Source organism: Cetorhinus maximus, chromosome 24 (assembly GCF_964194155.1).
Source record: "Cetorhinus maximus chromosome 24, sCetMax3.hap1.1, whole genome shotgun sequence".
In the NCBI taxonomy this organism is placed as follows: Eukaryota; Metazoa; Chordata; class Chondrichthyes; order Lamniformes; family Cetorhinidae; genus Cetorhinus; species Cetorhinus maximus.
Window position 1 is genome coordinate 52,215,003 of NC_135902.1, and position 11,615 is coordinate 52,226,617.

The following is an 11,615-nucleotide window of genomic DNA, read 5'->3' on the forward strand; positions in this document are numbered from 1 at the left end:
GCCAGCAACGCCCACATCCCATGGAAGAATAATGAAAAAAAACACAAGGACAAAAGCAATAGAAGGGTATGCTGATGGGGTGAGATGAAGTAAAGTAGGATGAGGCTCATATGGAGCATAAACACCAAGATGGAACAGTTGAGTCGATTGGTCTATTTGTACGCTGTAAATTCTAAATAATTTATTCACCCATGAGGGGCAGTTGGTATCATCAGCACAATCACAAGGTGTTTCTGGGAATTGATCCACGTACTGATGGATTGCTGACTGCGAGGAAGTGAACTGATGACAGGGTTCAAGTGTCTTAATGGTTCTTTTTTATCAATTTGTCAATATCAGTCTCAGTAATTACATGAAGATCCCTGAGTGTCTGTCAGAAGAGACAAATCGGTCGATTTTCAATCAGCTCACATGGTAATAGAAATGAATTATTTTCCGTGTCTGTGATGTATGTAAAATCAGGATATTAATGTGTGCCTGCCTGTGTGGTGTGTGTCTGCCTGTGTGTGTGTGTGTCTGTCTGGCTGTGTGTGTGTGTGTGTGTCTGTGTGTGTCTGTCTGCCTGTGTGTGTGTGTCTGCCTGCCTGTGTGTGTCTGCGTGTGTGTTGTGTGCATGTCTGTCTGTGTGTGTCTGCGTGTGTGTTGTGTGTGTGAGAGAGAGAGACTGAGAGCATGCCTTTGCTAGCATGAGTGTGTGTGTGAATGAACATAGGGGGGATCTTGCTGTGTGCAAATTGGCTGCCATATTTCATACATTAACAATGTCCACACTTCAAAGCGACTGGATTTGTTGTAAAGTGCTTTGGGAGCTCCTGAGGTTGTCAAAGGTGCAACAGAATGCAAGGTCTCTCTTAGCAGTACAATGTTCAGGTGGTTAATGTGTTTCCTGTGTGGTACCGAGAACAGCAAGACCCCAGACCATGTTGTTGTTGATCCCAGCCAGGACTGTGGCAGAAGTTCTACAACTGATGTGTCCTCAGCCTTGGGAGAGGAAAATGATCAACCAGGTTTCTCCTGTAAACCTCATACCTCAGCAAAGGTCAGTACCTACAAATAGAACCGGGAAGAAAAAAACTTTGGAAAATGACCACAGACGATGGAGTAAGCTGGTTCTTTTACTTGAGTGAAAGGCCTGTATTTCACACAAACATCACAGGCCCTTGGTAGTTGTGAGAGAAGCACAGTATTCCATGATGGGACAGGAAGACTGAGCAACTGTCTCTCAATCTACCACCTTGCACCCTCTGTAGCCCTACCTGGAATTCTCTCCCTACACCTCTCCGCCTCTTAACTTCTCTTTCCACCTTTAGGACGCTGCTTAATCCTGCCTCTTCAACCAAGCATTTGATCACCTGACCTAACAGCGCCTCATGTGGCGCAGCGTCAAATTTTGTCTCAAATCGCCCTTGGGATGTTTTTCTACCTTAAAACTGTTGTATAAATGTAAATTGTTATCTGCTGAAGCCTCACCTCCCCCCCTCTCTCTCTCTCTCAGGTTCACTGACTGCGTCGGTGGCTGATATGACTGCACCAGTAGCGGGTTCTTCAGGAGGAGTTTACGCTCTTGTCTCAGCGCATCTAGCTAATGTAGTCATGGTAACACCAATAACTTGTATTTATATAGATCTTTTCATGTCCCAAGGCACTTTACAGGAGCATTATAAAACAAAACTTGGCAGCTGACATGGCACACAGCTCTGAGATTTCTGAAAAACCTCAGTTTGTAGAGTGAGGGATCTGTGTCACTGACTTAAACACAAATTTCCTTTTGTTGCTGCATTTTCTTCAGAGAGAATCCCCGATAGTAAAATGGCTAAACACACAGTGTACAGTACTGGTCTCCTTATTTAAGGAAGGATGTGAATGCATTGGACGCAGTTCAGAGAATGTTTACTAAACTAATACCTGGAATGGGCAGGTTGTTTTATGAGGAAAGGTTGGACAGACTAGACTTGTATCCACTGGAGTTCAGAAGAGTAAGAGGCGACTTGGTTGAAACATATAAGATCCTGAGGGGTCTTGACAGGGCCGACGTGGGGAGGATGTTTCCTCTTATGGGAGAATCTAGAACTAAGGGGGTCACAGTTTCAAAATAAGGCGTCGCCCATTTAGGACAGAGATGAAGAGAAATTTTGTGGTTTTGAATCTTTGGAATTCTCTTCCTCAAAAGGTGGTGGAAGCAGAGTCTTTGAATATTTTTAAGGCAGAGCTAGATAGATTCTTCATAAGTAAGCAGGTGAAAGGTTATCAGGGTAGGCAGGAATGTAGAGTTGAGGATACAATCAGATCAGCCATGATCTTATTGAATGGCAGAGCAGGCTCAAGGGCTGAGTGGCCTACTCTTGCTTCTAATTCATACGTTTGTATATACACTGATTGGTTACTGAGCATATAGATCAGTTTTGAGATTTGCTTGGTTTCGAGAGTCAGAGTGGCAAAAAGGGCATTTCAATATTTACATTTTAAAATTCAATCTTGAGATGTGGATGTCACTGGTAAGGTGACATTTATTACCCATTGCCTAGTTAACCTGAGGTGGTGGGGCACCTTCTTGAACTTTGTAGCGGTTTGATACAACTGAGTAGTTTGCTCAGCCACTTCAGTGAGAAGTTAAAAGTCAACCAGTTTGGTGTGAGACTAGATTCACACAGGCCAGACTCGTTAAAGATAGCAAATTTCCTTCCCTTAAGGAAGTGATTGGGTTTTTACAACAATCCCAGAGCTTCCTGGTCATTTTCACTGATATCAGCATTTTATTCCCAGAAATGTTTGATAAAACTGAGTTCAAGTTCTCAAACTGCTCATTGTGGGATTTGAACTCATCAATCCAGAGCACTAACAAATACAATATCTAGTCGTTTGGTAGTACAGAACTTGAGTATTGTTGAAAAAAGAGACACATTGAAGCTTTTCATCTTGCACTCATCAGGACACTGCGCAACCAATACAAAGAGAAAACAATTTATACTGTATATGAAGAGAGTGCTGATTGGTTGTTAAATGGACTATGATTGGTGGAGGCGTGAATGCACAAGTGATGGTGACTAACAGTTAACTGCCAAGAATTGTTGAAATTTAAACCAGACAGCTTGACCCTGATAGGTCAAGACATCGCCCTGAGGAATGAGTCAGGGAATGGCTGTCACTTATTTTGTTTAGCTGAAACATGCGCAAAGTGCGTACAGTATTCTTTCTGTCTGCAAAGAACAGGGCCCTGCGTATGTTGCTTTCAGTACACGCAAGATGAAAATCTTTGACATGTCTTTTTTCAGCAAATACAATATCCTCCTCAAACAAAAACAGAATTACCTGGAAAAACTCAGCAGGTCTGGCAGCATCGGTGGAGAAGAAGAGTTGACGTTTCGAGTCCACACGACCCTTCGACAGAACAGTTCTGTTGAAGGGTCATGTGGACTCGAAACGTCAACTCTTTTCTTCTCCACCGATGCTGCCAGACCTGCTGAGTTTTTCCAGGTAATTCTGTTTTTGTTTTGGATTTCCAGCATCCGCAGTAGCTTTTTGTTTTTAACAATATCCTCCTCACTTGCTGTGATGCCTCCATGCCTCCACTCTCACTGTCACATAAGCTGCAGTTATTCACCAATGTAACCTGCCACTTGGCTGAGATAACAGAAGAGTCCTGTCCTGTGTAAAGATACTTCCCATAGAGAGGCCTGTTTGGCCACATCAGCCTATGGATAGACCACTGTCTTAACAAAAGCAAAAACTCACTCATACATCCAATTTAAGGTTTATTTTAACTGCAGGATTCCTACAGGACTGTGATGAGATGGAAAACACAAGTCTTTCCTCCTGACTGGAGGAACTGCCTATTGGTGATGCCTCCTGTCAGCTACTTCCATGTTTTGGTAAATTATAAATCAAGCATCTTTTTATATAAACACTGCAGAACCAAAATAAATAACTTTTGAGTGTTTTATACCAACATCATAATTGAGCTGGAGTGTGTTCCATTACCTGCAGTAACATCCCTCACCAATTCGTAGATACTGGCCAGACAGAAAATCTGATGTTATAATTCAGATGAATGTCATATAGTGGCATGTAGTCTGCATCAATATAGAAAGTGCATAATATCACCATAAGGCACCTCTTTATAAACTATGTTTCTTTTCTAGAGTTGGTCGGGAATGAGATGTCAATTCAAACTGATCCGGATGGGAATAGCAATGATTTGCAGTAAGTACCAGGAGAAAATGTGCTGAGCGTTCCTGTGCAGGAGGGTAGATGATGCCCACTGTCAGGGCAGATTTCAGGGGTGGTGTAGTCTGTGCCCCACGAAAGCCCCTAAGGTTTAAGCAGCTACAACAACTGAAATATTAAATCCAAAAGATACAAGTTTGATGAGTGGAGCAGACTAAGACAATCCTGATTCTGGTCCTTGGTGAGAATCACTGCGATCAGTTCAGGCTCACCAAGCTCATTAGGGGAAAGGCCACTGAGGTTCCTATGCCTGAGTGCTATCCAGTCACCATCCTGACCACCTCCCCGCCCCCTGTTATTGCGTATGCACAAATGCTGAATGATGATGGAATGGGACTTCTTGAAACCAAACACCCCCATGCACTAACGAGGGAATGTTGGAGGTGCCGCCTTTTCCATGAGACACTGAACTGAGACTCCTGTCTACCCTCACAGGTGGATGTAAAAATCTGGTGTCCTGGCCAATACTTAGCCCTCAGCCAACATCACAAGAACAGGTTATGTGGTCATTATCACATTGCAATTTGTGGGATCTCGCTGTGCATAAATTGGCTGATGTGGTTCCCTATAACTGTGCCTATACTTTACAAAGTATTTCTTTGGCTGTGAAGCACTTTGGGACACCCCAGGTCTCTGAAAGGCGCAACATGAATCCTTTCTTCTCTTTTCAGTGAGTCTAGAGTTTGGCCGTGCTGTTTGGCTGAGGTTTCATCCACCCGCCCACCCAGCGTGTACTCACCCCAGCTTCGTTACTCACCTTGGAGGAGTGATGGTGGGAATCACGCTGGGGGTGGTGGTCCTCAGGAACTACGAGCAGAGACTTCACGAGCAGTCCATCTGGTGGATCTTCCTCCTCATCTATCTAGTCTTCGTTTTCTTCGCCATCCTCTGGAACATCTTCGCCTATAGCCTCTTGGAGATCAGGCTGTTCCCACCAGCCTAACACACATTGGGACTGGCTTTGAGACTGAGGTGTGAATGAAGGCTTCAACCTAATAGCAAAGATTTGCTCAAAGCTCAATATTAACAGACTAAACCCACCAGCCAAAAACACAACAGGATGGCAAGAAAGGATTCAGCGGAGTCTTAATCAAAGCCTGTAAGGAGATGGGACCTGATTGGCTCAATCATGATGCGGAGAGGAATCGGACACTTTCACGTGCTGCAATTTTCGTGTGGCCAGTACAGACTTTCTCCGATGATTTGCTGATTCAGTTAATTACTGATAATCCAAGTTTCTTTTTAAAAAGCATGGCATGCCAATTTCCCTTCATGTTAAATAGGAGGGGCCAGCAGCTTTCTGTAGGCTAAAGGGGCTCCCGGGACCTCCAGCAGAAAGAATCTCACTTTGGATCTGGAAGCTGAAAAAAGGTCAGTGAGGTGACTTGTAACAGAATGACATCCGGAGTCCAATAATTCTAATCTCAGCTCCATTCACAAGCGTGTGGGAACTCAGCGGTAGAAACCTGGAAGGCCCCAGGTACAAATTAGCCAATCACATACTGGGAGAGGGCAACTGAAGGGGTTCCTACAAGGGACCTTGGCAGCCTTATTCTAAGGAAGGATTTTTTTAAACAATCAGAGTTGATTCCAGATCACTACCCTGTGGCACCTGATAGTAAATGCAATACTAAACGTCAGCTGAGGATGCCCCCAGTAGCTGAATAGTCCAACAACATTCAGTCTCTGGGCTGTCAACCTGGGGGGCAGGGGCGGGGGGGTGCGGTGTGATAAATGTGCAGAAGCTGTATTACACTGGGAGTCCGAAGAACTAATTCATTCCTAAACCAGCGTCCCAGAAGGGTTGTGCTGCAGCCTTTGAGATGGTGATAAAATTACGATAGTGAATAGTGTCCTTGTTTGCAGACAGTTTGTTTCAGAGACTCAGGCTCCACCGAAACTGCCCCAAATATATTTTTTTTTACTGGTTTCATTCTCATTTCTGGATCTTTCATTAAGATGCGCATGTTCAGAAAATGAACTTGGACTCGAATGCCATTTAACTGCTATGAATACAGTTTTATAACTTGTACATAGCTTGTTCAAACTCTGTAAATAAAGAGTTTATTCACGCAACAGGATGGTGGGAATGTCCCTGTAGGTTGTAGATAATTTGACCTGTTTAGTGAATAGTCTTAACTTATGGAAGAATTCACAGATCAAACTCATCCCTAGGACTCACAAAACAACAATAATGACCAAAACGTTTAAAGGGATTTGAAAATATTTTGTGTAAATCTCTATTTAGCCAAAAAGCTGGAATATGCCTCGAGTCATAAGGACAAACTCCCTGGGGGTAGATTTCTAAGAGTTTGATAAGAATCTGGCTGCCTTGTGTTGTTGAGGGGTGTGTATATATTGTGTATAGTTCGAGGATGTCAACATTCCAAGAATACAATCCCATTAAAGGATTTTTATATTGTTTCATTTCAGAGATAATCTTTGTGATTAAATTTCCACAATGTGCTCATTTCAATCTTATTGGGAGAAGTCATTTTGTTTTGCCTATAACAATCACTGCATTCCAGAAAGTTACTGGTGTGATGCACGCCAGATGTTTGGGGAAAGTGAAGGAAGATGCTCCTGGTCATTTCTCGATTCTTTCTGTCCTAAATCAGGCACTTGGGCAAGTGGTCTGTGCTTGGTGATTTGACACATGTAGCACACAAGCATTCCTGCTAATACAATACACTAAATGTGTGAACACCCAACTTGGCTTAGACTGGATTACATAGGACTCAGGAGCAGGAGTACGCCATTCGGCTTTGCGCCTGCTCAATAAGATCATGGTGATCTGGTTGTGCTATCAGCTCCACTTTCCTGTCTGCCACCATAACCCTTGACTCCCTTGTCTACCAAAAATCTAACTCAGCCTTGAATAAATTGAAAGACCCAGCTTCCTCCTATATTGGTGTCTTCTTCAAATTTAGCTACCATACATACTCTTCATCCAAGTCATTGATATGGATTGTAAATAATTGAAGACTAAGCACTGATTCCTGTGGCACTCCACTAGTTACGGCTTTCCAATCTGAAAAAGACACATTTATCCATACTCTGTTTCCTGTTAGCTAACCAATCTTATATCTATGCTAATATTTTAGTGCCTACACCATGTGCTTTTATCTTGTGTAGTAACCTTTAATGTGGCACCTTATCAAATGTCTTCTGGAAACCCAAGTACACCACATCTACCGGTTCCCCTTTATCCACCTGAAGTGTTACTTAATCAAAAAGCTCTAAGATTATTTAAACACGATTTCCCTTTCATAAAGCCATGTTGGCTTTGCCTGATCAGATTGTGATTTTTGAAGTATCCTGCTAGAAACCCCTAAATAATAGATTCTAGCAATTTCTCTATGACAGATGCTTCCCTCCTTTCTTGAATAAGTGTTACATTAATTATTTTCCAATCCACTGGGAATGTTCCAGGATCTAAAGAATTTTGGAAGATTATAATCAATACATCTATCTGTGCCACCACTTCTTTAAGACCCAAGGATGCAGGCCCCCCACCAGTCCTGTGGACTTGTCAGCCTTTAGGTCTAATAGTTTTCCTAGCACCTTTCCCCTGGCGATCGTGACTTTTAAGTTCATCCCTCCCTATCACCTCTTGATTTTCAAGTATCTTTAGGAAGTTTTCTAAGTCTTCTACTATGAAGACAAACACAAAATACCTGTTCAATGCCTCCACCGCTTTTTTGTTTTCCATTATCAATTCCCCAGACCCATCCTCTAGAGAACCATAACTAACTTCAGTTACTCTTTTACTATTCAAATACTTGTAGAAACTCTTACTATGTTTTTATACTACTAGCTATCCTTCTCTCATATTCTTCTTCCTACCTCTATTATCTTTTTAGTCATTCTTTGCTGGTTCTTAAAATTTGCCCAACCCTCTGAACTATCACTAATCTTTGCAGATTTGTACAGTGTTTCTTTCAAATTGATCCTATCCTTAACTTTCTTATTTAGCCATGGCTGATGCCTCTTTTTCAAAGAGTCTCTTTTGGTCATTGGGATAAAACTTTGCCGAGTTATTAAATACCTCCTTAAAAATCTGCCACTGATACTCTACTGTCCTACCTTTTAACCTAACTTTTCAGTTCACCTTAGCCAGCTCTGCCTTCATACCCTCAGTTACTTGTTAGGTTTAAAACAGTCATGGACCCATCACACTTCTCTCTTTCAAACTGAATATGAAATTCTATCACGTTGTGATTGCTATCACTTAGAGTCTCCTTTACCATGAGGTTATTGATTAATCCTGACTCATTGCACATTACCAGGTCTAGAATAGCCTGCTCCCTAGGATATACTGCTCTAAGAAATTGTCCCCAAAACACTATGAACTCGTTTTCCAGGCTACCTTTGCTAATCTGATTCTCCCAATTTACATGTAGATTAAAGTCATCCATGATTATTGCTGTACCTTTCCTTCACACCCCATTTATTTCTTCTTATATGCTCTTGCAGTGTAACTACTGTTCGGAGGGCTATAAACTACTCCCAGAAGCAACCTCTTACCTTTACTATTTCTTATCTCTACACAACCTGATTTTACATATTGCTCTTTCAAGCCAAGGTCATTTCGCAGTGCTGTACTAATGCCATCCTTAATTGACAGAGTTACCCTGCCACCTTTTGCTAGCTTCTGGTCATTCCGATATGGCAAACACCCTTCAACATTCAGGTCGCAACCTTGGCCACCTTTCAACTATATCTCTATAATGCCTCAGGTCATACATACTTATCTCTATCTGTTCTAACAATTCATCCCTTTTGTTACAAATACTGTGTGCATTCAGACTCAGGGCCTTAAACATTTTTTTAAAAACCATTTATGCAATCTCCAACCTTATCTACTGATGCACTCTTGTATGTTCTGTCCCTTCCTCTCAATACTCAGTACCCAAATTGCTGCCCTGCTCTATTTCTTTGTTGTTTCCCTTTACTATATCTCCTCTCACTTGACCCCTTCTGTTGTAAGATTGTATGTTTTCTCATGTAGAGATCTATTGGCTTGAATGGTTGAACAATAACTGTTAATTAATATAACTATAGACATACATACAGGATACAGTCCTGACGAGGTGCTATCTTCATGCCAACTTTTACCAGATTCACTCCTACACTCTTACTACTCCTTTGTGACTTGCTACATCATAATGTGGGCAGTATTGTTTCCCCAATCCCACATTAACCCTTACAGTCCAGAACACCCCAATATTACACTTCCCCCCCCCTACCTTTACCCAAATGTATTTACAATAATATTTATGTTACCCCTTCCTCTCCCTCCATCCCATCTCAAGTCTTAGACTTTACAGATTCAAACAGTATGGAGGCCTTACAACTCTTCCAGATCTTGTGAGGAGTGGTAGTCTCAACTCCTTTGGTCTGGAGTTGAAGTTGTAGTATTTGGTGCTTCAGTTATTTGGGTGTCAACATCTGGTTTGCTTCTTGCGCTCCTTAGTGATGCATTTCTCTTTGTCGACAATCTGTCTTCCTTGGTCAGATATCATGGGCTTATCCCTCTCCTTCTGGAAGGAATGTTCGCTCCATTCATTCAGAGTGGACTCAGGTTTTCCTTATTGGTGGGGTCCGCCATGTTCTTTCTGGCTGTGGGTTTACCTCCCATATGTTTGTATGTTCCTCATCCTTGAGCTCAACCTTCAGTTTGGATCCTAATGCTGCGCACTGTTTCTTCATGTGCACTTGTGCCTCCCTGAGTGAGTTGGTGGTCGCTTCTCTCCTGCTCCAGGATTGACTTCATGTTGTGTACGTGAAGAGTATTTTTCTGCTGCCTGCAAAAGAGCTGGAGTAACTGCCTCTGCAAAGAGAGTGAGGACAATTCCAAACTGAAGTCCCAGTCGAAATCATCAGCACTGGTGGATCTCTAGGGAGTCTCCAATTCAGTGTAGTTGACTAGTGGTTGTTTTGACGTTTTCTGCCATTTTGAGGACAACATAGGCACCTCTGCTCAGGAGAGAAAAGGGTTGATTGCGGGTGATGTACAGAATTTCGATTATTTGCTTGTTGACATACCAGAGTGGCTCTTGAATTATGCCTATGGCCGGTAGTTGGATCCCTCTGGGATCATACAGTGGTGTGTCTGTCGTCAGACTGTGCCAGAGGTCTTTTGGCCACATTTCCTGATCCAACAGGACCATCACACTGGCACCTGTGTCTAACTTGAAATTCATGAGGTGACCATTTACAGATATGTCAGCATTCCAATATGTGAATCTGAGATCCTTAATTTCTCCTAAGAAGCATTGTTGGATGACTTCTTGGTGCGGCTCATCTATCTCATGGACTCGCTTGGGATTCTCCACATGTCTTGAGGCTTTAGACTTACCCATCTTTCCAAAGTATCCCAGGTGGTTGCAGTGAAAGCTCTGCACAGTGATTGCCGGACACTGCTCGAACCCGAGAGGTCATTTTGCACCTTGCACTGACATGGTCTGCCACCATCTTGTGTTTTGTTTGGGTATAGCTTTCTTTGCCCTGGAGTGTCTCCTTGCCCTTTTGTTGCTTTACGAGCTGGACTGCTGATTTAACTTCACCACACAAAATGGATCAGTTTTGCTGGCAGATGTCAGATTGTCTGACGAGTTGAATGGATTTTTCCAAAGTCAGATCTTCTTTAGATCGGAGTACATCCGAAAGAGCATCATTAGCCACTCCCACTACTGTTCGGTCTCTAATAAGCTCCAACCTAAGGCCACCTTAGTCACAGCCTTCAGCCAATCTGTATAACTCATTGATGAGAGTCCACAGGTTCCCCGGAATTTTGGACTCTTGTTAAATTTTGTCTGCTCCAACATTTTATTGCTTCTTAGGTTAAGTAGGTGTCAAAGGATTTCATGACCTCTTCAAGGTTATCATAAGATTCATTTATTCCTTGTCTGGCAATTACTTCATTGGCTATTGGACTTACTGAATATAATAGTGTATTCACTTGTTCAGCCTCTGTTTTCTTAATCAAGCCCAACACTATCATATCCCCTAAAAATCTTCTCCATAATGCCCAATTTTGGACCTGGTCTGGCCCTTCCATCTGGCCTTGCAGTGTTGATTTACCATCCTTGGCTCTTTTCAGCACATGGGAGTACAACTTTAAATTTTTTTCTTTCTTTCTTCCTGTGCTAGTCAGGATTTGACAGGCTCCCTTCGTGGTTACGGAGCCATTTTAAACTTCAACGATTCTGCAGGAAATCTTTTGAACAAATCGTTTCAGCCAGCTAGTTGCTTTCCTGAGCTTGGAGATCAAATTGAAGCAGATCTTTTGCTCCGATTTCTCTTTAACTTTTTTTTTTTGCTTGCGCGCGGTCTCGTGTTATGGCGCCGACTCTGGATCCGGACTGCAACATTCTTCAAGCCACAGT

General features: G+C 42.5%; 2 protein-coding genes across 4 annotated transcripts in view; one reads left to right on the top strand and one right to left on the bottom strand.

Moving 5' to 3' along the window:
• adap2 (ArfGAP with dual PH domains 2) overlaps positions 1–11,615 on the bottom strand; it is a 338,187-nt gene that overhangs the window by 231,131 nt on the left and 95,441 nt on the right. The gene's annotated exons all lie outside the window — the stretch shown is intronic.
• rhbdl3 (rhomboid, veinlet-like 3 (Drosophila)) overlaps positions 1–11,615 on the top strand; it is an 83,077-nt gene that overhangs the window by 55,475 nt on the left and 15,987 nt on the right. The window contains exons 7-9 of one of the 3 annotated variants that reach the window (XM_078529053.1): positions 1,496–1,596; positions 4,140–4,200; positions 4,896–6,700. In XM_078529053.1, the coding sequence (XP_078385179.1) occupies positions 1,496–1,596; positions 4,140–4,200; positions 4,896–5,167 (434 nt within the window). In that variant the 3' untranslated portion in view covers positions 5,168–6,700. Of the gene's footprint in view, positions 1–1,495; positions 1,597–4,139; positions 4,201–4,895; positions 6,701–11,615 lie in introns of those variants that run through there. The other 2 variants (XM_078529055.1, XM_078529054.1) reach the window with 2 other exon arrangements.